The 27,450-nt window shown below is 44.2% G+C and overlaps 2 protein-coding genes across 5 annotated transcripts in view; one reads left to right on the top strand and one right to left on the bottom strand.

Moving 5' to 3' along the window:
• SAMHD1 (SAM and HD domain containing deoxynucleoside triphosphate triphosphohydrolase 1) lies at positions 1-27,034 on the top strand. Of its 2 annotated transcripts, XM_037403036.1 has the most exons (16): positions 1-189; positions 271-337; positions 5,261-5,333; positions 6,532-6,692; positions 8,407-8,522; positions 10,204-10,274; positions 11,324-11,479; positions 13,612-13,712; positions 13,821-13,929; positions 14,520-14,611; positions 15,958-16,073; positions 18,308-18,447; positions 20,925-21,014; positions 22,278-22,382; positions 22,753-22,890; positions 24,994-27,034. In XM_037403036.1, the coding sequence occupies exons 1-16, from the start codon at positions 15-17 to the stop codon at positions 25,114-25,116; spliced, it is 1,833 nt and encodes a 610-aa protein (XP_037258933.1). In that variant the 5' UTR covers positions 1-14; the 3' UTR covers positions 25,117-27,034. The 2 variants fall into 2 exon arrangements, with proteins under 2 accessions (XP_037258933.1, XP_037258934.1); XM_037403037.1 differs by lacking the exons at positions 1-189; positions 271-337 and adding an exon at positions 2,676-2,788.
• PIGU (phosphatidylinositol glycan anchor biosynthesis class U) overlaps positions 6,691-27,450 on the bottom strand; it is a 40,812-nt gene continuing 20,052 nt past the window's right edge. Inside the window, exon 14 of one of the 3 annotated variants that reach the window (XR_005106566.1) lies at positions 6,691-6,879. The gene's annotated coding sequence lies outside the window, so the exon portion shown is untranslated. Of the gene's footprint in view, positions 6,880-20,525; positions 20,813-22,896; positions 23,308-27,450 lie in introns of those variants that run through there. The other 2 variants (XR_005106567.1, XR_005106568.1) reach the window with 2 other exon arrangements.

The following is a 27,450-nucleotide window of genomic DNA, read 5'->3' as shown; positions in this document are numbered from 1 at the left end:
GCGTGCGCGGCGGCATGGGGAGCCCGGCGGCGGCGGGCTGGGGCGCGGCTCCCGCCAGGCGCCCGCGGCTCGAGGCTTCCCGCGGCGGCGCGGCCGACAGCGACCCGCGCCTGTGGGACACGGAGCGGCTCTGCCAGCACCTCTTGTGCTGCGGCGTGGGCGGACCCGGGCTGCTGCGCCGCTTCCGAGGTAACGGCGGCCCGGGCCCGACCCCCGGGGGCCCCTCGCGGCGGCCGGGCCCGGGCGCTGACGCTGTGCTTGCTCCCACAGAGAACGGCGTCACCGGGAGCGCGCTGCTGGACCTGCCGGCCTGCGGCCTCGAGGCCGCGGGCGTCTGGTGAGCGGGGGGCAAGGGGGCAGCCCCGGGACGGGAGGAGGGCGCCGGGCTCCCCGTGAGGGCCGGGCCCAGCGCTGATGGGGCGGCCTCGTCCCGGCTGCGGGGCCCGGGGCGCGGAAGCCAGCGGCTCGGTGAGCCCGAGAAAGCAGAAAAATCCATGTAAATGGCTTTGATGGAGATGCCGCCGGCATCACGGTAGCTGCGGGCGTCGACAGGGACCGCGACAGCGCCCGTAGGGGTCCTGACGGAGCTGCCCCCTCGGCCGGGAGCCGGCGGCGCGTCCGACGGCAGCGAGTGGGCGCTGGGCCGTGGCGGCCGGGCTCTACCCTTGCCCCCGGCAAGCCCCGGCGCCGCGGCCGTAATCTCGGAACGGCTGCTGGTGCTGGGACGTGGCTGCTCGCTGCACCTGCTACGACGGGCTGCGGGGCTGCTCCACGGGGCCGGGCAGCGGCCAGGCCAGGCCGTGGGCAGCAGCTGGGCAGTGGGCAGGCTGGCTGCTGGGTCAGTACCAGCCACCTGCTGTGAGCGCAGGAAAACCGAATGCACGTAGAGGCACATAGAAGCTTGTTTCCAGCAGTGAGGAAAATGACTGGTTCCAAAAAACTTGAGATTTTTCTGGTGGTGAAGGTACTGTCTTACCTTTCTGAAACAGAAGGGTATAAACGCATCCTGTCATCCCACATGTGTGAAGTGCCCCTCTGTCCCACTGGGGCTGCTTTGGCTTGCCTCTCCTGGGATGTGAGCCTGCTTGCACACCACATGCTCCCCAGCGCTTCTTAATCTTTGTCTTTTCTTTCCTCCTTTGCTAACTATGTTTATGCTATTTTCTCCGAATTTCTCTCAAAACCTGGCTGTTCTGCTTGGGTTATTTGCTAATGTGCGGTTGTTAAACTTAAGGCAGTTTGGAGCATGGGTACCTGGCAAGTGTACTCCAGTGCAGAGCTGTACTTGTCTGCTGGGGATTTTGAGTACTTCAGTGTGCAGATTGGCTGTTTGGCTAAAAACTTGTCCAGAGCTAACGCTGTGCTGAAGGGCCCCATCTCTGTAATGCTGAGACATCCTGGCTAAACTCACAGGTTGTAAAGGGTGAGTTAGAAAAGCAGGTGTCTTGGTGTGGCTGTCTGTAGAGAAGGAAGAGCTGATGTGACTCAAGGTGACAAGGCAGAAGGGTTGTGCTTCAGAGGAGGTAAGGTGTTGGCAGGAGTCATTAAGGTATTTTTGGTTTTTTTGGAAGAAGGGTTTTAACTGCAGCTGTTTAAAGTGTGTGGACAGAAATGGCATGGTATGAGGAAGGTAGCTAAAGGCTTTGTTTCTGAAGCATGAAGTAATTGTCTAATTGAAATGACAGTTAGGTGTATAGTTCCTGTTTAGAGGCTAGCAGGAGGCTTGGTTGGTTTTAGTGCCTTGCTGGCTGTCCGAGCATCAAGAAGTGCCCATACGGATGCTTGGACACCGCGGCTGTCTGCAGGCTGCTCTGCGGGTCGTCAGAAACTCGTAGGTCAGGCTCTGGTAGTGCTGACCGTAGGCAGGCAGGGTGGGGCGAAGAGGAAGTCCCTCAAAGTGTGGGGTACAGGCAGTGGAGTCAAATGGTTGTGAAGAGTGCTCAGTTGTTACGGAGAATGGATGGTGCTGGGGGTGTGGAATGATGTGCTTGTCTGTTTTCTTTTATAAAATGTTTCCTTCACTAAGATCTGATATCTTGTTTCTGTGTAGCTGAAGATGCCAGTTGGATGAGAAGCTGCTAGAGCCTTCTGCTTTTTTAAAAACATCGTAACTTTACAAAAAAGAATGATCCCTTTGCATGGGCCTTTCCACTGCATGCTGTTCTACAGTAACTTTTATTGTTTCTCTGTGACAGGCTGGTAGTGAATGCTTATATTTAGTTCCCTGCCGTTCCTGGACCATAGGGAGAGCTCATTAGGGAGACCTCAGGATGACAGGGGCCTGGAGGCAGTGCTGTGGGTTTCCTACGTGTTCTCACGTTCCTGGAAGTGAATGTTTTGTGAGGCGTGTGGCATGCTGCATGGTAAATACAGATGATGAGTAGGGCTGTCTGGCTGACCTCTCTGGAATATTTAAGCTTCTAATGGGTGCAGGAAGGGGGTTTTCTCATCCTTGTGACCTGCAGCATGGGGGGTCGGGGTGGGGAGGGTGGATGGGGAGGCATTGGTTGTCACCTTTTCAAAGACAGCCAGCAGTATTACCACTTTGGCTGTTTGAGGAGCTATGCCTGCAGAGCCCTAAAAAACCACAGTACTAATATGCGATTTGTGTGTAATGTCTTTGTTGAGCCAGTCTTTTCATAGAGACAGCAGGTGAAAAATCCTCTGCTGCTGTTTTCTGTCTGAAGAAGGATAGGGAGCTCTCCATGGGGTGATGTTCTGTGATCTGTTGTGCTAGGACTGCACTTATGGCATGCTTTGTTATCTGGAGGCCAAACCCAAAACAAAGGTTAGTGTTCCACGAGGCAGGGCAAGATGATAAGACGCACAGGCCACTGACATGGTATGTCAGGCGGGGACTTCCCAGCATCCCCGGTCAAGCCTATTCCTCTTGTTGCTCTCTCACCCGTGTGCAGCACTGATCCGTCCCAGGGGTGACTCCAGCAGATGTGTTATACAGTGCAGAGAGCTGTGTTAGCGCTGTTTAATTCAGCCCTGCTGGAGCTAAGTTTCTGGGGCAAAGCACGTTGTGTTAGGCTGTGCTTCTTGTGGACACGTGTTTGCATAGGTAGTTGTGTAACAAACTGTAGTGTCAGTAGTACAGAACCATCCTTTCTCGCCTGTTCCTGTAGTTGCAGTCAGTAATTTCTTGAGATGGTAGGCACTCAAAATACCTTCCTCCTTATGTACCTGGCTATTTTCCAGTTAATTTTCTCCTTGCTCCTGTGTTTTTGCAGAATTTGAAAGGGTAACCAAGTGCTTCAAAGCAACAGGTTGTGCTCTGTACTTGGCAGTGCTGTCCCTCACTTAATGCTGGGTGCTGCTTTACACTCCTCACCTTCTCAAAAATGTAATGAAGTCCTACCTCGTGTACTTCACGTGACCCAGAGTATCTTTTTGGGCAATTGTTACCTGAGGTCTATTGCATGACTATGTGGTGGTGCTACTGTACCTCTTGCAGCATTGCAGCTCTTTCAAAAACATGCTTGTGAAGTTTGATCTCCATTATTAGCATGCTTTGAAGTGCTATCCACGGAAGATCTCAGTTGTAATTAGGAACGTGAGGGTCATCTCTGCATGTCAAGTTTGGGTGTTAATTTTTCAGGTCTGCTGAAGCAAAGATGCTCTGGTCCAGGTGTGGTTCTGCATGTTAGATGAGTGCCTTGAGAGAGAACTTCTCCACAGAAGCTAAATGAGTGTAGATGGCTGGAGGTGGATTGCTTCTGACTTTGCTGTCCCTGAACCGTTTTTGAGGGTGGTGTGATGGAAGTGCTTGGTTACCAGCCCAAATGCTAGTCCTGCCTGAGCTAGCTATACCTGTGGTCAGGAAGGTTACACATTTCTTAGAAACAGCAGTTGAATATTCTTGGTCTCATTTTCAGGACAGACCTCAAAGAGCAGTTGTGGTTGCTTTTCCTGGGAGTGTAATTATAGTTCCATACAACCTTCTGGTTGGCTGGCTGCAGAAGGGTTCCTCTGCTTTTCCACCACGCTAAAGGTCATCTTCTCTTCTTAGCAGAGAGCAAGAAGGATGGGCAGATTCAGGTGGTCCTCCTCTTGTCCTCAGTGTTAGGTGCTTTCTGTTGCCCTGTAAATAGTGGGCTCTCTCAGGAAGGGGCAGCTAAAGCCTCGTGACTGTAAGCAGCAGAGGCTGCAGCCCTCCCTGTTAGGGAAAGGGATACTAAGTGGTTAAGATAAAAACTCGCCACCAGCAGCTTAGGCATCATATGCGTTTAATATTTTATGGATTGTGAATTATTAAATGGTTGGATGAAAACATGTAGTACATCAAGCAGTATTTTTTGCTAATAGCTGATATTTTATAGTATTGCTTTCTGTTAAAGTTTAAATTGAAAAACTGATGTAAAACTGATCTCAGGGTGGTTGACTGCTGAAGAGGGTAAAGGTAGCAAATAGTACTTTCTTGTGATAAAGTGTTTGCTGTCATACTGAGGCTGAAGTATTTTGCTCAAGGAGAAGGCTTGCAGACAGAAGTAGTAAAAGTGGGTGTAACAACAGAGTGTGTTCTCTCTCCCTCCAGACTTGTCCTGCCTGTGCTCTTAGACTACCGTGGCTACAACAGGGCACCTGCATTGGAAATTTATGTGTGCATTGTGAAAGGGACCTTTAATGCTTTATTAAGAATGACAGTAAAACATTTTTCCAAAATAGAAGAATCAGTTCTCAATGAAATTGGAGCATCTCTTAAACTCTAGTGGTTCTGCTGTTGGACCTGAGATTAATTCTGTAAAATTCAAGTTAATTGGGCAAAATTAAACTACTTCCGAGTTTACTAACTGAAAGAAATTTTTATTGAAATAGTTTATTGGGGCTTTAACATTTTAGTTTAAGGAATTTTTCAGCCTTAAAATGTGTCAGTTATACAGGCACTGAGTGTTGTTTTTCCCATAAATTTAAAAGGCTTACCCCCAAATATGACTTTCCCTAAAATAAATTGAAAAAAACTCTGTATTACCTGGTATTTCTGTGTCTTGGTTCAGTGTAAGTGGGAGAAAGCACTTAAACTGCTTTACAGACAACTTCTGTAGCTATTTGTTCTCTTCCTTCTGTACCTGATTTTAGAAGAGTGAATGCTTTCAATATTTTTCTGAAAAAGCTGCAGAAGTCTGTATTTCTGTTCAAGAGTCAATGAATAACAGAGAGATAGTGAACTTGCAAAACTAATTCCGTATGTTCTGCAGATTGCAAAGGGAAGGGCATAGCAAACTTTGCTCTCAAGGACTTTTTCTTTCCTTTCTAGCCTCCCAGCTGAGAGACTGGAAGTGCTGGCCTGCCTGAACAAAGTGAGACAGCAGCACGCCGACATGATGAAGGTAGCTCCAGCGCAGTGGCCGGAGGACACAGCGGCCAGGACCTTGCTGCCTCCCCTCCTTCTGGCTTGGTGGTGCTGGTGCGCGCTGCTGCGACCGTGCCTTGCCTTTGCAGAGCTGCTGCGACCGTGCCTTGCCTTTGCAGAGCTGCACACTCCCCAGCCTTTCCCCTTGATAGCAGGTGGTCTTTGAAAAGCCACATTAACCAGAAAAACTGTTAAAATCACCAGCTAGGAGCTTTATGTGGGCACCTGGCGGTTGTGAGAGATTGAATGATGTTTGCAATGTGTTGAGAAGCTCCCCTTTCCCATCTCTTTGTGTAGAGCCTCCCTGAGTTGTTTTTTTTTTTTTTAATTTTGCCCCCAGGCCTGGTTAACAGACGACTCCTCGCTGCCACTGGTTGCCATGTCCAACAGCTTCTCGAAGTGGTGTATGTTGGTTTAACTCGGGCCAGAGCTGCGTACATTCTGTCGTAGCCTGCACATCTGCTAGAGCCTTATGAGCTCAGTGGCCCAGCATGGAGGTGACACAGGGAAACCTTATTTGCTTCAGTATTTTACCAAGAGATGTGTGTGGTGAAATGGTTTTATCTGCTGTTCTGAGTCAAGGATTAAACGTGTGTGATTATCTTCTCTAGCAAGTCACTGTAGTTACTGAGATATCTCTTAAAAACTTGTGCTTAGGGATGATCAGGGAGTACATCTTTCATGTTTCAGTTATCCTGGGTTTTGCATTTTATTTTGTGACAAAGGTAAAAATCATAATTTCCACTCTACTAAATTTCACTTCATTTTTAAAAAACATGAACAATATCAAACCAAACACTTCTTATGGGATATCTCAGACACATATTGCAGTATCCTGCTTTAACTGGAACAGCAGATTAATAAAGACAGCGGTTTTCTCAATTGTTAAATTTTGGAATTGCACAGGTACAGATTACATTTTTAGAGATTTTGACTTTAATTCCCTTGTCCTCTGAAATGTGCAGCTTTGTCTTTTTTGATGCCATGCTTAAGTAGTTCTCCAGGGTAAATCTTGATAAAGGGTAGGCAGGTAATGGCTGTTTTACAGGAGAAAACAAAATAATTGCCCTCTCCCACCAAATACTTGACCATTCTAGATATCCTTTACCTTGGTGCCTGTTTCTTTTCAAAATCAAATTTTAAGTGTTAATTATGCTGCTGTTTGGCTTTTGTAGGTTTTTAACGATCCGATTCATGGGCACATTGAAATACATCCCCTTCTTGTTTGTATCATTGACACACCTCAGTTTCAGCGCCTGAGATACATTAAGCAGCTGGGTGGCACTTACTTTGTTTTTCCAGGAGCCTCTCACAACCGCTTTGAGCACTCTATAGGGTAAGGCGACGTCTTGCACGAAGGTCTGTTGCATTTGGATTTCCCGGAGCTTCGTTGTGCTAATGCACAGTGCTAGCCAAGGGACACTGTTGTCTCTGAGCATTGGTGAACTGCTGGGGGGGACATTTTCGGTCTCAGGAGTGTTCCCGGATATCTTGTGTGACTATGGGTTGTTCCCTCGAACTTCCTTTATTAAAGACAGATAAAGAAACCTGCAAAATGGATCAATGTTAGATTTCCTCCCCTGCCCCTTATTCTTCTAATAATAATGTTAATTAAAAACTGTGAGTGCTTTATGTTCTCCTGGTCAAAATCTGAGTTTTAAAGCATAAACCTGGGAAGGGTACTGGGACTGCTATAAATGACTTGCTGGACAGTTGTAATCCCCTTATATTGTCCAGCACACCTAAACCCCATTTTGTCTGTGATGTTTGCATTCGTAGTTGTGTGCTTTCTGCAGTCCATGGCAGATTGTCAGGCTGTCAGCCGTAATTAAAGTGAAACAGAAACAGATGATGGACATGAGGATTCCCAGAGTGTTGCTGAGTCATTCACACTCCACAGAGAAACTGTTCAGTGACAAATTTAGGCTTGTTTTAAAAGTATATCCCAAGGTGCAGAGAAGTTAAACTAGTCAATGGTTTTTAGTCAGGTGATCTGGCCAGCCTAAAATGGCTTTTGTTACTGCTGACATTGTGGAGCCAGTCTGGCTTCTGCCTCTGCTCCCTGACATTAACAAGATGCAAATGACCATTGTAAAATGGTCAGATCAGTGAGGCAAGCTGGAATTGATTGCATTTGGTAAACCTGAAAAGGCAAAAGGGGGGGATATAAACAAAACTTTCACAACAGGAGTCTGAAAGCTCCAATAGTATTGACAGCCTTTTCTTTTAAACAGTTCATTTAATCTATATAGTTAAACTTAAGACAGTTGTTCTCAATTTGTATACAATTTGGAAGATTTTTACTGTATTAAAATAAAGTGAGCTTTCTGTGCTTATATTGGTCTAGTACAAAACCACCAAACAGTAAAATTTGGTCTAATAAAAGATACTGCCTTGTCATATAAAACCTTGTCTTGCTTTAAGATGCTCTGCAAGGGGGACTGTTGAGTCAAGTAGAAAAGGAAGTTGGTGTAGCGCTTGTAAACAGTCTATAGGATTGGTACCATATGTTACTGCTTTTTTACATGTCATGAGAACAGAGGGTCCCATTCAGTGAAATTAAATGGCAAATCTGAAATGAACAAAAGGAAGAGAAGTAATTGTCATAAACTATTGTTAAAATAGCAATTTGAAAGAACAGTGCTTTGGTGACTGTTGTGGACATTTGCAGTTGCACTGACTGGAAGTAGGAGGATGATGTGTAAGCCGTGGTGCTTCAAGACACACACTGTCAGTAATGCACTGCTGTTTGCTTGCACAGTTATTCCATGCTTGTGCATTGTGAAATACTGCAGGATGCTGTTGTCTCTGTTTTGGGCATGGTATCTTACGCTTTTTTGCTTTCAAATGTGTTACTGGTGATAAAACTACTACAGGAAATAGTTTGTTTCTATGATTCTCTTGCAGGATAGGGTTTGAGTATTCTTTGTATGCTACCCCTCAGACAAGGGCTGTGACTTAATGTAGTGAAATAGAACAGGTGAACTGATCTTCTGTTCAGCCTAAACCACTGGTACATTAACTTTTTTTTTCCCCCCCCTCTGCCACAGGGTGGGCTACCTCGCAGGATGTGTGGTTCGTGCACTGAAGGAGAGACAACCGGAACTGGATATAACTCAGCGAGACATTCTCTGCGTAGAAATTGCTGGGCTTTGTCATGATTTGGGTAAATAACACTTGAGGTGGCTTGTTGCTCTTTGAAAGCTACCCTGGATGAAAAGTTGGCTGTGGGACTGGAATGTGACAGCTGTTCTGGGCCACTCAGTGCATGGCCGTATTCTGAGACAGGATTTCTCTGTTTCTGTTTGGTCCAGAGTATGTATGTGGAGGCAACTCCACTTGGTGAGTCTGTAGCCGCTCTTAGCTAGTTTTCTGTCATGTTTCCATATGGTGTTTAGAGTTCTGCCCTCGGTGGCTGAAGTGTCCTATTCTTCCTGTGGTGTCCTCAGGTCTCTTAAAACATTTCAGAGTGAAAATGAATGGCCCTTTCAAAAATTGTTATGATTATTTTATAACTACATAATGTTTTCTTCAGAGCTGGCACAGAATAGTTAATGTTCTCAGTGTTACTGCAACACTTGCCTGTTGTGTGGGTAATGGAACTGGCTGTGTTAAGTGCAGTAGAACTTAAGGTGTCTTGGGAAAGCGCACTTGCAGTAGCTAAAACTTTCTCATAGATGATGGATAAGGAATTTGGATAAGGAATTGGCTGGATGGCTACACTCGAGTTGTGGGCAGTGGCTCTGTCCAGGTGGAGCCTGGTGACGAGTGCCGTTCCTCGGAGGTCAGTGTTGGGACCGGCGCTGTTTAATATCTTTGTCAGTGACATGGACAGTGGGGTTGAGCACACACTCAGCAGGTTTGCCAGTGACACCGAGCTGTGTGGTGTGGTCAACACGCTGGAGAGAAGAGGTGCCATCCAGAGGGACCTTGACAGGCTTGAGAGGTGGGCCTGTGTGGACATTGCAAAGTTCAACAAGGCCAGGTGTGAGGTCCCACATGTGGTTCAGGGCAGTCCCAAGCACAGATACAGGCTGGGTGGGGAATGGATTGAGAGCAGCTTTGAGAAGGACTGGAGGGTGTTGGTTGACAAGAAACTCAACATGACCCAGTGATGTGCACTCAATAGCCCAGGAGGCCAACTGTACCCTGGGCTGCATCAGTAGCAGCATGGCCAGCAGGATGAGGGAGGTGATGCTCCCTCTCTGCTCTGCTCTGGTGAGACCCCCCCTGCAGTGCTGTGTCTAGCTCTGGGGCCCCCAACATAAGAAGGACATGGACCTGTTGGAGCAGGGAGGCCACAAAGACGCTCAGGGGGCTGGAGCACCTCTCTGCTGAAGACAGGCTGAGAGAGTTGGGGCAGTTCAGCCTGGGGAAGAGAAGGCTCCAGGGAGATCTTACAGCACATTCCAGTGCCTAAAGGGGGCCGACAAGAAAGCTGGAGAGGGGCTTTTTACAGGGGCATGTAGTGATAGGGCAAGGGGGGCGGCTTTAAACTGAAAGAGGGTATGTGTAGATTAGGTATTAGAAAGAAATTCTTCACTGTGAGGGCGGCGAGGCGCTGGCACAGGCTGCCGAGAGCAGCTGTGGGTGCCCCATCCCTGGCAGCGTCCAAGGCCAGGCTGGACGGGGCTTGGAGCAACCTGGTCTAGTGGATGGTGTCCCTGCCCACGGCAGGGAGTGAGAACTAGATGGTGTTTAGGGTCACTTCCAGCCAATGGCTTCTGTGGTTCTAATATATGTCAAGGTCACGTCAAATACAAGAAAATCCAGATTTTTAGCTTGTTCAGAATATTTCTACTGACAATCATGTCTCAGATTACACCTGTATAATCTTTGTTTTTAAGGTCATGGGCCATTTTCACACATGTTTGATGGAAGATTTATTCCACTCACTCGTCCAAGTTTGAAGTGGAAGGTAGGCTTTTCAATATTAAAGTAAAAATAGAAAACTGGATTTTTTAAAGGGAGAATAATTCATCTTTAAACGACTGCCAGTGCTTGTGAGAATATAACAATCTTCTAGCATTCTCTTATTGCATCATTTTGGTGTCATAATTGAAAACCAGAATATCTTCTACTTTTGTGATTATTTCCTTGTTGTTCGCTTTAATTGTATGTTTGGGGAATGTCAGCCCCCTCAGCATGGCTGTGAGCAGAAGCAGCCTTACTAGCAAAGCAGAAAGAGGCATGGGGAGAATTAAGGGCAGATGTTTGTCACCAGCATCTCTCCCCCGAAAGTGCAAATGCTCTTGAACTCCTGTGTACTTTCATGAGATCTGTTTGTGTACATATGTCTTCTTCCTGCAGATGTCACACTGGGTGACACAGAGAAATGAAGTGAAATGTGGTCTTGTTGGTGCCTGTAGTGTGGCTCTGAAGAGGCAGAATTTGTTAGGAGTGCACTGATCATTTAAAGCCAGCATTGTGTCTTAAAATGTGTATTGTGAGCTTTCTTCAGAATGTATTTTACAGATGCAAAATACCAACTGGGAAATTCCTTTCCAGTTTAAGATTTTTGTTCAAGGCCAGGATATTTAATACAGCATTTAGAATTCCAGCTTTCAGAAACTTTGGGTGGAGTTTCAAGGGTTGTTTGCCGTGAATGAAATGTAAGACAGTCCTTCCGGGCCTCTCTCTGCTTGCAGTTGCTGAGCAAAATCAGCTGAGTAAACTTGTTAGTCTTCTGCACAACAGAATTGTTTATTTTGTCTTTTAGCATTGTGACTGTCTTACTGCTGTTTGTTAAAATTAACAGCTCTCTGCTGGAGCTGGTGTTTCTGTAGACCAGGTGTCTTCCTGTTTGGTTCAGTACAAATTAATAGAAAATCCTGCAAGAGCCGCACTTGGACACCACGGTGCCAAGGTGCCCTGCCAGGCAGCGCTGCTGGGTTAGGGGAAAGCTGTGACAGTGCATGAAAGATGCTTAGCCTTTGTAGTGCAATATTGAAGTGTTTTTTTTCACAGCATGAAACTGCTTCTGTTGAAATGTTTGAGCACCTGATCACTTCCAATAAACTAGAAGAAGTCATGAAGTCATATGGACTTGTCCTGGAAGAAGATATGACCTTCATCAAGGAACAAATAGGAGGGCCTATAGGTGGAGCCACTTGTGAGGCATCAGTAAGTCAGTGTACTGCTCCTCTGGTTGTCCCAATACATGTCTTTGATTTTACTGAAAGTGTAGATAACTATGTTTTATTTATTTTTCGCCCTGCGGAATTCTGAGAATCCTGGCACAAGAGATGCTAGAGACGTGTAGTGTTTATTTCTTATAGTGCTGGCAGGAGGTGGTAGCTTCACTACATCATGTGCTTACATCTGCCTGAGAAGTTCTTACTCAAAGTCTTCAGATTAGAGGAAAGCTTAAGAATGTTATTTGTATTTAGTGAACCTGATTTATTGTAACTAGATTGGTAGAACTGAATTTTTAATGGAACCTTAAATGACCAGGTTAGGATAACAGCCTGTTTATTAGATGCCTGGAGGTGATGGTGCTGGGAGATTGTGTTTTCACATGAAGAAAACACGAGACAGTTTAGGGTAACAAGCTGATAATGGATATCAAAACTGAGAACTGGCAGAGATGAGGCAACCAGCAACCCGAAGTGTGGCCCCAGCGCCAGAGCCACATCAGCTTTAACAGTAGCAAAATGCTTGGATTTATTGCAGTAACATACATAGAGGCAGGGATAAGACTCAAAGAAATGTGTTGCCTCGAGACAAGGAGGAAGAGATCATGATTGTTACTCCTTGCCACTCTATGAAGTATTAAGTCCTCTCTCCTCACTTTGCAGCTTGTTATCTCTTCAAGGACACCCATTCAGTTGCCCCTACAATTTAAGAACCTGTCAGTGGGAGATCTGTCATGACAATCTGGTCCTATATCAGAATTTGTGCGTTGTCCCAAACAAATCACCTGTGAACATTAGCACTTACCCATTATTTTCTGCTGTAGTAGTGTGTAATTCTGCCATGTGTACTGCAGCACTCTGGTGACAAACATAGGGAACTTAGCATAATGAAATTCAGTCTGAGATCTTGTAGGAAGGGGATATTGATTTACAAAGACTGCAAGCTGATTTTTCACTTACTTGCACTGCACACAAACCTTGCTGCCCACCACTTGCACTGGTCTTGTGCCGAGTGCTTACCCAATGTCTCTTCTTCCTTGTTTGGATTCTATGCCTGTTTTCCAGCAGGATAACAGGAAAAGGAATGTCATACATGGTACGCTGCATGTACCTTCTTGCTACCCTCCTGGTGTTAGGCTGCAGGATCTTCTGCTGGCAGTCACTTGTACTGTGGTGGTCTTACCAGAGTACAGGCACCTCTGCTGTTGAGGCATATGTGCTGTGATGCTATCACATGGCAGGACTTCTGGTCCTGAAATGAACCGTAAGTTATTTATGCACTGAACATAAACTGTGTCCTGGACGTTGTCCCAGTAGCAGAGCTCTTTTCATCAGCACAGGGTGTTTTTATCAGTGATGTGCTCTCTTCCTGCTGCTTACTTACATTTCCATTCTTATATCAGTTTTAAAAATTCTGTAATGCAGATAACATGAAAACCGTATCTGTTTGTATACCATGTTTTCCGCCTTCAGAATTTCAAGGCCATTTTATGGCATTTTTTGTTTAGCTGAAGAATCATTAGATTTTCAAGAAAATAAATGTTTATTTGCAACTTGTATCTTATTATTTTGGCATTGATTTCCTGTTTGCCTTATGGCTGAATTGCCAGCTACTTAAACTCCTAACCCACAAGGGATATCTGTACAATTTTTGTTTAAAACTCTAAATTATTGTTTTAAAACTGTTCTATAAAGTTGTATTGTTGATTGCAGGAGACTGCAAGACAGTGACATGTTTGTGGGTTTAACTAATTCCCTGAAGATTAAATGCTTCCAACCTTTTCCTCTCTTTGTTGCTGTGTACTTTTTTTTTTTAAGCTTTTCAAAGCTGCAGGCTTTGCTTAAGTAGAATGGGAAGTTAAGTACTGGTGTACATGGTTTTTATTCTTCCTGATACTCTGGGAAGTCAGCTGATTAAGCCCCAGTTCTGAACATCTAATGCCCAACAGCTTCTTAATGTCTTTCTGTTCTTTGCTACCTCAGTGCTGGATGTTTATCACAGACAAAATCAAAGTGTATTTCTGCTGTCTTAAAAAAATTGCTTTGACATTGTTTGCACACTTTAATTTCTTACTGTTTCTGATATTTATTTTTTTTCCTTCTCGGCTCCCCTGTTGTTAGTGGCCCTACCATGGTCGACGGAAGGAGAAAAGTTTCCTATATGAGATAGTAGCTAACAAAAAAAATGGCATTGATGTTGACAAATGGGATTATTTTGCAAGGTACAAATCTTACATTTTGGGTTTTTATTATGAATTCCTACTGAAACAATGCTACTGTATGTACAAGTGTGATCTCATTGTTAAACACTCTCTGTGGAATATTTTTAGGGATTGCCATCACTTAGGAATCCAGAATAATTTTGATTATAAGCGATTACTTAAATTCATTCGGGTCTGTGAAGTAGAAAACCAGAAGCATATCTGTACCCGTGACAAGGTAAGCAGTGTGCATGAACTGAGGGAACACCCAGCAGCAAAATGCATGCAAAGTATAGCAGCACACAGAACATATGGGCTGTGGCAAAGCCTGCCTTGGTCAGCACGGTGCAGCTGCACTCCAGGTTGTAGAGGTTTGCTGGGGTTGCCTGCTGGATGCTTTTATAGCCCAAGAGAGGAAGAAGTAGTTGCTGCTTTGAAAGCTGTTCTCAGAAGCAGTTAATTTAAGGAAGGGGCGGGACAGAGCAAGCCTCTGTTGAAAGAGCTTGTGGTGGGTCCTTCCAGAGAAGACCTTACAAAACCAGCAGCATGCATGATCCTGCTCCAAGTCTTCTGAGCAAGAGGTGAATATGGCTTTGGCAAGGGGCTGCTAAAGAAGCAAGAGGTCCTTTTCTCTGCCAGCGTCACTGTAGGATCTCTGCTTTCCCATGGCAGCCTGAGGCTGTTTCGAAATTTGTAGACTGTGAAAAATAACGATTCTGCTCTGTGCTGCAAATGGAAGCAGACAACTCATTTGATTCCTTGATTGTTTTAGTTTTGCAGTCAATAACAATGTGAAAAGTAAAAGATGATTGGTTTTTTTTGATTCAGGAAGTTGGAAATTTGTATGATATGTTCCACACACGGAATTGCCTGCATCGGCGAGCATACCAGCATAAGATTGGCAACATCATTGAAATAATGCAAGTATTATACTTTCCTTTTCTTGCATTCCGTTGATTTTTAAATTCTTGAAAGTGTTTATCTGTCTGGAATATTGGGATAGTCAAAAAGGTGTGACATAAAATTAAAGCCACTGGGCTGTATAGCCCAGTTGTTGTGGCAAGGCTCAGTCTTTAGAGTGTCACAGAGGCTGTGATGAATGAAAAAAGAGGGCAAGAACTACATCCTTCCATGTGAAGATCAGTTAGAAGGAGATTACTAAAGCCCTGAAGAAGCATAGAATCAGGATGTGCTAATGCTGCTTTAAGTGCTGACAGCTGAAGTCAAAGCTATACCTACAAGTTAGAGACCACTTAGCTCAAACCAGCTGGTTAATAGAGGAACGTTACTAACAGAGTAAAGTAATGAGCAAGCTTACTGTTACTGTAGCTCAGCTGAGGCCTGACTTTGTGTTTATGTAATGCCACAGCAGGAATTGTTCAGAACAAACTCCACTGGCTGCCTGCATTTGTACCTCTGTCGATGTCTGTAGAAGTTTCCCTATAGCATTATTCTTTTTACTTTTCTTGAAAAGCATCTGTACTAGTTTTCCCAAAGATTTTTTCACTAGGATCTTGGCTGCTGAGTAACCATCTGCTGAGCTTGGAAGAAAGGAACACAGAGGACTACACAGTATAAGAGTAATTTGGTACTGCTTTCATTTCATAAACTTCAGCTCCTGATTTAGTGATCCTCTAAAACTCACATGAAAAATGCTAAGATTTGGCAGAACCTATGTATGAGGAGTAGAACAGCCGAGAAATTTAGTACCATAATTATAGCAGCTTATCCAAGTAAGTGTACAAGCTGGAAGTAACAATGATGAGGTACAGGGAACTCTGGAAGAACTTGATCTTCAGAATATTATTTTTTGCCACCTGAAAATCCCACATGTTCATGATGCTTTACCTTTACAGTGTTCCGTATTCTCTTGGTTAACTCCTAGAGCAATGGGTCTGTAAAAGAATATGGTTATCTGTGAGGCAGCCTCATTGCAGCTGAGTGACCATGTCACTGTCTTGCAGGGTTCTGCGATTGTCTAAACAATGATAAACTTGTAGTCTGCAGCAGAATAAAGCGGCTCATTCATTGAAGGGTCTGATCTGAACCAGTTTTCAGTAGATGGAAATACTCTGTTGAAATGTGTGATCACAGCATGGAGATGGGACATAACTGCAGTGCCATCAGGGTCTGCTGTGCACAAGGGATGCAGTTTCATCCATTGTCTTATAATTAGAACATATTAATGCATTTCTTTTTTTACTCTTGAGCAATAAGCTGTTTCAAAATGATGCTATCCTTAAGTCTTAATTTTGTCTCAAACTAGGATTACAGAAGCCTTTCAAAAAGCAGACAAATTTTTTAAAATAGAAGGCTCTGGAGGAAAACTGTACCAGATTTCTACAGCAATGGAGGACATGGAAGCCTACACTAAGCTAACTGGTATGGCACTCAGATTTTTTTTTTTTTTTTTTTTTTTTTTTTTAAGTAAAAGAACATGAGTACCTGTTAAAATGCTGGGTTTACATCTGTTGGTGTGGTGGGCCCTTGCCCATGACTAGGACGCTCAAGTACTGCTTTTGTGCACAGATGGTGGGGCAGACCTGCACCATCCAATCTCATATCTGGCTGGGGGAGCAAGACCTTCTAGTTTAAATGACTTTTATGTTGAGAGAGAGAAGTACCAACTACCTATGTTCTGCACACATTCAAATTCACATTGTTGCAAGCAGTCCTCTCAGGAGGTCCTGCCTGTGCCTTGAGTTTGTTGCACTTGTCACAGTGGGATATAAGTCTGTGTGTGTGTCTTGTGAAACTTAACCCCAAAGCAGGTTTCAAAGGGCACTGATGGGGCCTGATTTGATTCACTTCAGATGTTGCAACCCTGCTTGCAAATACAACAGAAGAAAACAGAATATATGAACAACTCAGAGTATTGCTGTAAGTTTCCGGCAATCCTCGATCTGCCACGGCCACGTTCAGCCTGACCATAGACCTGCTGCATCAAGTGGGTAAAGGGGCTGCACAGAGTGCTGAGATGAGGAGCTGCCTGGCCCCGCTGACACTGCATGCCTATGCCCCAGGGGAGGAGAAGGGGCTGGCTTTTGCGGGGAGTGACTATTGGAGAGCATGAACTGCAGTGTTGGGCCATGGAAAGGCTGGGCAGAAAGGCAAGAACCAAGATTTAAATTCTTAATGGGCTGGGTTCTGTTCCATGGGGGCTGTCTGGTCTGTAAGATCAGCTATGCTAGCAAATCAGCACCAAGGCCCTGTTGTAACTGCCTGCTGACCTGTGGCACCTGGCGAGGAGCGCAGCTCAGGGCAGGGAGACCAGGGCTGTCCGCCACCTCCTACAGTCTGCCGCAGCAAGGAGCTGCTTGCAGGGCTGTCCTGGTCAACAAGACGAGAGTTGAACAGCAAGAGGAGTGATGCGAGGAATATGCCCACATCAAATGTAACAGTAGACCACAAAGGACAAATATGTTCTTCTCTTAAACTAAGGCACTTCCTGCCTTCAGCAGTTGCCACCTGGGGGCTTCTGAGAGGACAGGAGGCTTGTTTTCAGTAGTCCGTGATGAGTGATGCTTCTCTGAAACTGCCCAGTTGCCTCTTGGACCTTTGCAAATGATAAACCTCTGTGAGGTTCTGCAGCAGAAAGTTCCCTAGTTTTCTTCCATGAATGGTGAAGAACCACTGTTAGTTTTTGATTTGTCGCTTTGTGATTTGACAGCAAATCCTCGTTTTAGTAAAGGCTGAGACAGCAAACTGTTCCTTGTCACTACTGCTTTTGCACAATGGATGCGTTTGTGGGCTGCTTATTTCCCTTGTGTTATCTCTTCTCTCAGTCTGAAGAGACCTAGTCTGTTCCTCATGGAGAATTTCCTGACTTTGCCCAACCTTATCCTTAAAAACAACCCTCGGTTCAGGGTGTTTTGGTGCATGGCCCATAACTTGCTCCTGGAGTGTGTTGGGAGCTTTTTAAGCCAGTTGCAGCCGTAGGCAGGGCATTGCAGAGCTGTGCTTGCAGTGTGCGTCAGAGCTGCCCAGGTATTTCTGACAGGGGAGTGTGTATAGATGTGGAGCGCAGCTGGTGCTTGTGACAGGTGAGCAGCACCCTGACAGCAGCAGTCTCTTCAGGACAGCCAGAAATAACCTTTCTGCTCAAAGCCACATCAAAAGAAACCTGTCTTGCTGCTCGTATTGATGGTGGGAAATGCACTGCGTACCTCGCTGTGATGTGGAGACAGGAGGGGGGCTTTGATGCTAGCATCCAAAGCCTGACAAATTCGGAAGGTTTAACGGAAGTATGTTGTTCTTTTTACAAGGTAGAGCACCCTTGTCCCTGGGCTAGTTAGTGCTGGGATTTAAGATATTCTGCTGAACAAGACTGGCTAAATAAGAGGAGGAAGCAACTTCCAGTGAAATGATAAAACTTGTTGCAAGGGTGAGAACTGAGCTAGTCTTCCTGTCAGTAGGTGTTATGAACCTGACAATAATCAAGGTGATACTGTGACTTCTCAGCTGTCAGACTTGGCATGTTCAGCCATTCTCTGAAAGTGAGTGACTTTACTGAACCAGCAGGTTTTCTTGTTGTCTTAACCTTTATCCCTGTACATGCATTTTGTTGTGACACTGGATTGTGACATACTTAACAACAATCAATGCAACTTTGGCAGATAATATCTACCTGGAAATTCTGCACTCAAGTTGTCCAGAACTGAAGGAGGCACGAGAGATATTGCAGAAACTAGAACGACGTCAATTATACAAGTTCTTAGGAGAGACTCAACCTGAAAAAATGATGGAAATTGTAAAGGTAATGTCTGTTGGTGGAAAATTCTGAATTCTGTCCCTGTAAAAAGTTGTTGACCATCTTTTTTTCTCTGTCTCCATGTGGGTTTTGGGGTTTTTTTGGCTTAATTACTATTCCAAAACTAGAGTTAAAAGTCATCCTCCTGTCTATGTAGCTGAGCCATGAAACATACAGGGAATTGGGAAGAGTTTTATCTACAAACAGCCAGAAGAATGGCAGGAGGTGGTAATTCAGAAATTGATTATTGCAGAAATATTTTCAGAAAAAAACTTTTCTGAAAAACACAAAATTGCATAAAAAGCTGTTAGAGTCAGTCCAGTGATCGAGAATGTTACTACTATTATCTTGTGTTCATTACAATTTCAGAATAATAAGGAACACATTTGCTTTGAATTGTGATTTGTGTCCTTTACTTTGAGAACAGATGTCAAACTGAATAATAACTTCCAAACTTCTTGGGGCTGAGATGGCTGTATCTAGAAAGCCTTAGTAAGATTAATTCAGCTGTCTTAAAGAATAAGGTTACAGAAGGACTACTGGATGTCTTACTGCTCCGTTCTTTTTGTTTGAAGAGATGGCTTGCTTGTATTCTTAGTGTCTAAGAAAAGGTAGCATTAAGAGATTCTGTATTAAAGCAGGAGGAAATAGGAAGGAAAACATGAAATGCTCGTACATCAGCTGTCAAGTTCCTGCCCTTCTGAGGGGTAGTTCAGGATAGATAGCCTTACAAATAAGGAGATTAGCAGGAGAGTGAATTGCATGAGTCCCACCTTTAAACACTTCTTTTTAGAACTCGTTAATGAAAAGAAAAACTCTCACTTTGAAAATCCAGCCAGAGGTCTTGGGTCTTGGGGTATCCAGTGTGTTGTTTTCAAGGGAGACTGGATCCCTGTTGGTGCCATAATTACATCCAGCCAACGCTTTGCAGCTTCTGATGCTCAGCTGAGGGCTCAGGGGCAAATTTTTCCTCCTGCAGTGTAGGAGTTGCCTGTTGCAGGAGTGTTGGAGGCTCAACTTCCTCTGAAGTGCTGGAGGTGAGCAGTGGCTAGATAGAATGGTTTGGGGTGGAAGGGGCCTTTAAAGGCCATCTAGTCCACCCCACCCCCCTGCAATGAGCATGACACCTTCAGCTAGGTCAGGTTGCTCAAAGCACTGTGCGGTTTTGTGGTCCTCACCTCATGCTGGCCAGAGCCAGGGTAACATCCCAAATAGCTACAGAGTTCTTAAATTCAAAGCTAGAGTTTCCAGTTAAGGCAAACTGGAAGATGTAACTTAAGAACAAGCGCAAGCAGCAAGCAACAACAAAGAAAAGGAGAAAGTTAGCCTATGTACATTGTGAAACAAGAACGGAAGTAGAATATGTTATAAGCAGGCTGCCTCCTGCCGGTTGCCTCCTGGCAATTCTTTCCTCTAGGTTTGGTCTCAGTCTAAACCTTCCCTTGGCTTCTTGAGTCACAACAAACGACACATGCCTCAGCTTGGCAATGTGTGTCATTCCCTGCTTTTCTTACTAGTTTCCCTATCTTTGCAATGGATAAAGCAGCAGCAAAAAAATGTTGCTAGCTGAAATCCTTCCCTTCTGGACCTGTCTCCTGGAAGCAATGTGATGCGCTCAAACCTTTTCTTCCATGAGTCTCAGTTGCTCCCAGGAAATCTTGCTTCACCTAATCTTGCATCTTACCCAGAACACAGCAGCCTGGTAAATAGGCAACTTTCTCTCTCCCGCCAGCCACAGCCTTTTAATGAGAATTTACACATTTCCCTGAACAACTCCTCTTCATCATACCCTGCTTCTCAGCTTGGCTTTAGCCTAGCTGTCAGCAGGGAATATTCTCTCGGGTCCAAAACCAGGCAAAACCCCTTGGAGGTTTCAGCTTTTGAAGTAGGTCACCATCCTCTCCAAAGTTTGCCTAGGAGCTTGCTGCTTCTAGTTGTTTTTTCACAGTGGTCAATGACATTACTGATCTTGTCTGTCTCTTGGGGTTTTTTTGATATGTTCCAATGTATAGGTATAAAAGCTTCATTGGAGGGTGAGATCCTGTAGCCCTTCATTAAAAAAAACCCAAAGTTCAGTAAAAACATTTAATATTTAGCTTTTAGGAACTTAATTGCAAAACATTTGTATAAATGAAATAATTTCTTAAAGGTAATTATTTTCTGTTTTTGTGGAGATTTCAACATCCTGGATGGACATTCTTCCCCCTGCGTCTTCCTGTCATCAGGTGAAAATTTGTCCTCCACAGGCTGGCAGTATTGGAGTCTTCTCAGTTATATAAGCTTGTTTGGTTTCTGAAAATCGGTAGAAAACTTATGGCTGAGATATGCAGGGATTCAAACAACCAGGTTGGTGCAGGAAGAGTCTGTCAAGCTATGAAGAAATTAAATATTTAGTTTAGTGACGTGTTCTGTCATGCATTTTTTTGCCTTGGTCTAGACCTGGTAGTGCCTAAATGTAACCTGAATTACTGTCTTTTTTTCAGAATAACAGCCTGGCAGAAAGCATTGCTAATTCCAGGCCAGAAAAGGATCCTCCAGATGTGGAGCTAAAGGCCGAAGATTTCATAATTGATGTAAATATCTCTCAGGGCAAGTTCAGAGTAAAAACTTCTCAATCAGTGGGCCTTGTGTACCATAGTGAAAATCAGAGATACATTTCAATACATTTGGAATGGGAGGGGGGAACCAACCACAAACAAAAAACCCAAAACCAACCAAGCAAACGAAAAACCCCAAACCCACAGGGTTGCTTCCGAAGTGCTGTCCCAGGTGTTCAGCTCAGGGCTCCGAGAGCACCGAGCTTCCCCTTGGGAGGTTTGCTGGGCCTGGGCGCAGAGGCATCAGGCATCTTCCCTGGGCTGGTGTTCAGCTGCTCTTTGGGCACTTCTGCTCCTGGTGACACACATGGTTGTCCCACAACTGTCCTGACTTTGAAAAGGAGCAGCAGTAGGGAATCCTTTGGGTTTTAGCATATGGGTGTTAAAGTCAGCAGTCTAAGAACCACTGCTGTGGGCTGTGAAGTCAAGCGAAGGGCAGGCCCCAGTGGGAGGGTAACGGGCACAGTGACTTCCAGGCTGCTGGTATGGCAAGCCTGATGCGTGGCAGTCATCCCTGGGTTTTGTCTCCTGCATAAAGCACCTCACTGCCACAGCTTGGTTGCTGGCCAGCACTGGTGGGAAAGGAGAGACCCTGAAGCAGAGGAGAGAGCTTGAGCAGTCTGCAAGTATCAAATAGCTTGATCTCTGTTCTTGGTTAATTCTGGGAAGAGGTAGCAAATGGCTTTGCATAGAGTGCATCACAGATCACTTCAAAAGCTCCCTTGCATTGAAGATTCACTTCAGGCTGAGTAAAACTGTAGCAGTTCACCTGGCTTTAAATTGACTGCGCTTTCCTTGTCCATAAACTAAAGTCATGGGAAAGTGGGCTTCTCCCTGCTGACCACAAAACTGCTGGTGTACCAAGTAGATGTAAATAACACAGTCTGAACCTCATGTTTAAAGTTGTGAGCTCTAGTGCTGCCTCCATAGGATGTGCGTTTCAGAAGGGCACAGGCTGGCAAGGGACCAGCATGCTTCCACTGTTTGAAGCTGGAGCGTTGCAGAGCGTGACTCAGAGCTGGTTTATGTAAATGTCAATATCCACCTAGCAGCTTCAGAGCGAAAGGTGGTGGAAGAAAAGATATAAGATGCAATACCAGATTGTTTTATTAAGTAATAATTACTGTTCTATTTTACTAGCATAATTTACAGAAGTATAGTGTGTATCCTCTTTTATTTATTGTGAGAATACTAAAGACAAACATTAACAAATGCCATTTTCTTTGTTTGATGTGCAAGGTTGTCCGTATGGATTATGGAATGAAAGAACAGAATCCCATTGATAATGTTCTCTTCTATTGCAAGGCTGATCCTTCCAAGGCAGTCAAGATCAGTAAAGAACAGGTAGTCTTTTTATTTTCTTCAACTGGCTGCTGAAGGGCAGCATCTTCACAACTTGCGATGGAAGTGATTACAGTCCTTTATGGTAGTTCTTGCAGGAGTTGTGGAGAGGTGGTAGAATCCATGTCCTTGCAGGGCTTTGGTGTCTGTTGTACTGCTACAATCTGGAATTCTGACAGCCTTTGCATATGAACAGTGTTTAACTTGAATACACTGGAAGTCTTAGAAAAATACAGTTGATTTGAATAAAGCTCATGGATTGTAGTGCGATTTTTTTTACTGCTTTCCGTTTGTATTCAGATGAAAAAATTGAAGTTCAGTGGATTCTTAAATTTCAAGACATACTAAAGCTTATTTCTTTTTTGTTTCAAAGGTTTCAAAGCTTTTACCCATGACGTTTGCAGAGCAGATTATTCGGGTTTATTGCAAAAGACAGGATGCAGATATTGTTTCAGCTGCAAAACAATATTTTATTCAGTGGTGTATAAAAAAGAATTTCACCAAACCACAGGTAATGTTCACATGTTATTTTTCTTGTTCTTAGACCTCTTCACCTTTGTCCATAAGCTGGCTTTTTCATTAAAAAACTTGGCTTTCAGGCCTTGTCTTTGTGGCAGAGCCACTTCTCACTAACCTAGCTTCTGGTTTTATTGTGGCTCACATCTGGGTGTGCCTTATTTTCACTGAAATAGTGATGGATTTGCATTGATTTAACTTCCACACAGACACTCAGTAGTTCATGGATGCAGGTTTCCTCACACAAAGGCTTAAAACAGCACTGAGAGATTAAAAGATCTAGGGAGGAGGTCAGGTCAGTTCTTCTATGGCTTTCCCTCTCTTCCTTTGTTGTTCACCAGCTCTTAAAAGTCACTTCTCCCCCAGGAGATTCACGGTCAGTCCATTTGCTCTGAGTTAGAGTGGAAAATATCTGCAGGAGTAAGATTGAAAACATCAACTCTCTGGGCAACTAGTCTGTAGTCTGAGTTGCCTGCAAGGCTTTCTCTGTTCTCTGTGTTTCCCTTTTCTGTCAACTTCTCAGAACATACAAGTATCCAGCTGTGAGGAGGGAAGAGAGTATGTTACAGCTCACCTGACATTTTTGTGTTTGGAACCTTGTTAGAGCTGCCCTGGGAAGTAAAATGGAGACTCTAAAGCAGACCCCGAGTTCATACTTTGCTTTGCATTCCTCCTGCCAGAGGTGGTGGAGAAGCCTGTAACAGTCACGGCTGTAAACTGGTGACGTATGATACAACATCTCCACCACCACATCCCCCTTGCAGGAAGGTGGGCACCTTCATTGGTTGGACTTGATGATCTCAGAGGACTTTTCCAACCTAAATGATTCTATGATCTAAAAAAAAATCCTTCCAGAATATTCATCATTGTAGAGAAGCAGTTACGGTTGTATGAAGTAAGTTTTTCTCAGTAGAAAATGGTAATGGAGCCACTCTGCTACATGCATGAGCTGTGAAATTTCTAGACTGGAAGCATCATTAGGTTTGATAGATGTCCTGGCAAATCTGCTGTTACATTTCTCCCCTAATGGCTGGCTTTCACTTTTGTTTGTCTGATAATCATACCAGGAAAAGGGATAGCTTTCTTCACTTCCATGTACTTTTTCAGATATCTTCCACTATTTGGGATCAAGCCTCAAAGTAAAATAAATGCTTATATTGAAATCTCAAAGTTGCTTAAAAAATACAGTATGAACAGTTTATTCTGTGAACCATGGGGTTTTTTTCCTTTTCATAAAGTATGTTAATAACACTGACTTTGCGTCTTACTTGCTAGAGGCACCTGTAAGTTTCATTCATCCTCTGAAATGAAAGGCCACCCAGTAGATGAGTGCTTTTAGGTGCTGGAGCTACAGCTATAGGCATGAACAATTTGTTTTAAGGCTCGTTCTTATGTCTTACTTCTGGCACCAGTCTTTTGAGAGCAGTTAATTTCAGAAGGGTGTTTTACAAATGGATCAAGCAATAAGCTTTCTCTGCTTGTAGAGTTTGGTTGTGCCCTGTAAGCATGCTCTTCTAGTTCAGGCATATCCATCTCGCAGGCCCCGGTGGGTTGCAGAGCATGGCAACGTGCATCTCACCAGCTTATTTCTAACTTAGAGAGCTTACTGCTTTCTTGTATGTGTTTGTGGTGCTCAAGTACTAGGTTAACATATGTATCTCACAAGGATGAGCACTACTGCCTTAGACCGTAGCAGCACTTCGGGCTGGTAGATCGCAACAGTTTTAAAGGAGATACCCTGGCAAAGTCAGAGGAAATGCTTATAATAATGCTTCCGGTTCAATATCGATGCCCAAAATACAAGCCTGCTGATCTTTCTAGATTTGCTGGCAATACTTCAGGAACAAGTGCACTACCAACAGCGAAGGTTTCTCAGGTGCAGGGGGTTTTCTTTCTCTCCACCAGACACTACCACTGACTATAGCAGTTGCCATCTCTGGGATGTGCAGTCTTCAATGTTTGTTGCCTTACAAAGCTTCTAGGACCTTGGATTTATTTTTTTCTACTAAGTCTGATACGGAGCTGCTTTTCTTCTGCTTTAGCATAGAAAGCAGAAGTTAATGTGCTATCATTAATGTTTTCTGATTTTTAATAATAGGATGGTGATGTGGTTGCCCCTCATCTAATTCCAATGAAGGAAAGCTGGAACAACACGACAGATGATGAACACAGGACAGCTTCAGAGCCCAGCTGCAAACAAAGGCTTCCTTTTGATAAGTAACACTCTTCCTTTTGGCACTGTTCAGTCTGCTTCTTCAGAAGATGAGTAAACCTGAGCAGCAATTCTTCTAAAGGCAGTTGGATGGAATTTATGGAACAATGCATTTCTGCATTTTACAACACAGTATGTTTTAATGTAGGTGCTTAAAAGAAGTGCATATTCCAAGTGAACGTCAGCTGTTACAGCTGAGCAAACTCAGTTCTCATTTATTTATGAAAGTATTGGCACTGTGTTGCAAGAGAAACTTTAAAAATGCCAATTAATTGTTATTACAAGAAGTTCTGAAGACATGTTACTGGTCCTTCTAGTTCTGATCCCTTCTTAAGATAGTTGTGGTGTTGCATGAGCTAGCAGAAAAACTTGCAGCTCAGGTTTTGGTGTGTCTTGGTTTTGGTTTTTTTCCCCCAGTACCTAGGAAAGAGGGGAGTAAGTATGTTTCTGAAAATATAGTGAGGTAATCTAACTTTTGAAATAACCACAGATGGCATCTTCAAGAATAACAAAGTTAACTTCATTTAAAAAAATAAAAGGAAGGGAGAGGGGAATTTTTTTTAAGAACCAAAGATTACTTTTCTGGCATTCAAAAAGCTGATGAAGATGTGGGCCTCTTGCTATAAATGTGACCACAGTTTTTATTGATGTAACAATGCATTGCAGTGACGTGCAGCCTTTTATTGTTTTATAGTGTATTTTTGATACATTTAATGTTTTATTTTTTACTGACTGAACTGCAAAACGTCCATTGTTTGAGTGCTGGCAGGAAAGCAGAGTGACCCGAATGTTTGTCAAGGCAGGTGGACGTGCGCACAGGTTTTGGTGCAGTGAGTGAGTCCCTGCTGGATGCTGCACTGGCTCTTTGCACTGAGTGCACCTTGTTTTCTGCATCACACTGTAATAGGTAGACAGGCTCCTCAGGAATTCTGCCATCCTTGTATCCCTTCCCTGTTTCTCTTGGACCTCTGATGGCTGTTTCTGCATAATTTTTCTCTCCCTTGTAGAACTATAAGGGTTCTTAGATTCTTCCCTTGCTGGCAGTACTAGTGTGAGTTTTGCTAAGTGTCTGTCCAGTTGAAAAGGTGAATGAGAAAGACCTTCCTCTCCTCTTTTACTTGGGTCTAAGAGGAAGGCTGCTTTCATTGAATAAAACCTAAAAGCTTGAAAAAGCCTGCCCAGAAAGCGAAAAATGCAAAGCAAAAGGTGCAGTAATGCTCAGAAATTGGATTGAGCTTTGGGGGTTTATATGTGGGGTGGGGAAAGAAGAGTTGGGTGTGCGGTTTTGCCAGCCAGGCATAGGTAACCACGTTAGTTCCTGGAAGCTGGCACAGCAGGAACTCCCTCTGGCCGACCTGCAGGACTCTTCATAACTGATGGCATTTCTTCTCCCTCTGTTGTGGGAATGGATAGCTATCAGGCAGAGGGAAGGAGTACACCTGTACTCACTCAGATTTAATTTGTTGAAGTCACCAGAAGTTGTTTTGCGCTCTGCTGCTTTCTTACGTACCTGTGCTCGTGCATCTAAAGGTGATGTGGTGCAACCTCTGCTGTTCATGTCTTTAAGAGTACTTCCTATCAGCAGGTGTGCCAGGTAACTGTTAGAAGGGGTTGTGACCTCTAAAGGCTTTTGAAGAACTTATTATGCTTCAAGAAACAGTATCATAGAGTGAAGGCATTTGTTTCCCTTATATGCATAAAATCAAGTATTGTTCAGAATAATTAATTTTGTTATTGTTGCTTTTGTTTTGAACTGTTATAAAAGGTGCACTTTATACTTGGGAAATATGCTTTGCTTACGTTTAAGCAAAAATTCATACTTAATGTTAAGTTCTGAGACAGAGTGTTTCTTTTTCTCAGATATGTTAATCTGAGCCTCTCTGGACTAAGATTAAATTTATAAACAGTTATTTTACTATTCTTTTAAGGAACTGCAGTGTGTGGACTTTATTTAAAACGGTTATAAATGGCCAGATGTATTTCTAAAGGACAAACGCTGCTCTGTGGACAGAAAAGGACCTTGGCATCCTGGTGGGCACAGGAGTTGACATGAGCAGTGACAATGGCTGGGCTGTGCCAGAAGTGTCACCAGGGGCTGGTGGGTGGCCAGGAGCGGGACCCTGGGCACAGTCACAGGAACAAATTCAGCTGCTGAAGGCAGGATGGGAGCTGCTGCCAATGGCCCTGCACCTCCATCCTGCCATCTGCTTCAGCATAATCTCCCTCCTGGTGGGTGACTTATTTTCTGCTTTGTGGGAAGAGAGGGCCTGTAAAATAGATAGCCCCCCAACAGCCCCAGCTCTTTACCCTCTTACTAACTTCTAACACTGCTGCAGGGTTGAA

This window comes from Falco rusticolus, chromosome 10 (genome assembly GCF_015220075.1).
Source record: "Falco rusticolus isolate bFalRus1 chromosome 10, bFalRus1.pri, whole genome shotgun sequence".
NCBI classification, from domain to species: Eukaryota; Metazoa; Chordata; class Aves; order Falconiformes; family Falconidae; genus Falco; species Falco rusticolus.
The sequence above is the reverse complement of the archived record's forward strand: the minus strand, read 5'-3'. Positions and strand labels throughout refer to the sequence as shown.

Excerpts from the sequence above, each read along its gene's own strand:
- SAMHD1 (XM_037403036.1), top strand. The coding sequence starts at position 15 with ATGGGGAGCCCGGCGGCGGCGGGCTGGGGCGCGGCTCCCGCCAGGCGC. Across the intron at positions 13,713-13,820 it reads AAATGGGATTATTTTGCAAG|GGATTGCCATCACTTAGGAA; the intron begins GTACAAATCTTA and ends GAATATTTTTAG. Across the intron at positions 16,074-18,307 it reads AGCCTACACTAAGCTAACTG|ATAATATCTACCTGGAAATT; the intron begins GTATGGCACTCA and ends CAACTTTGGCAG.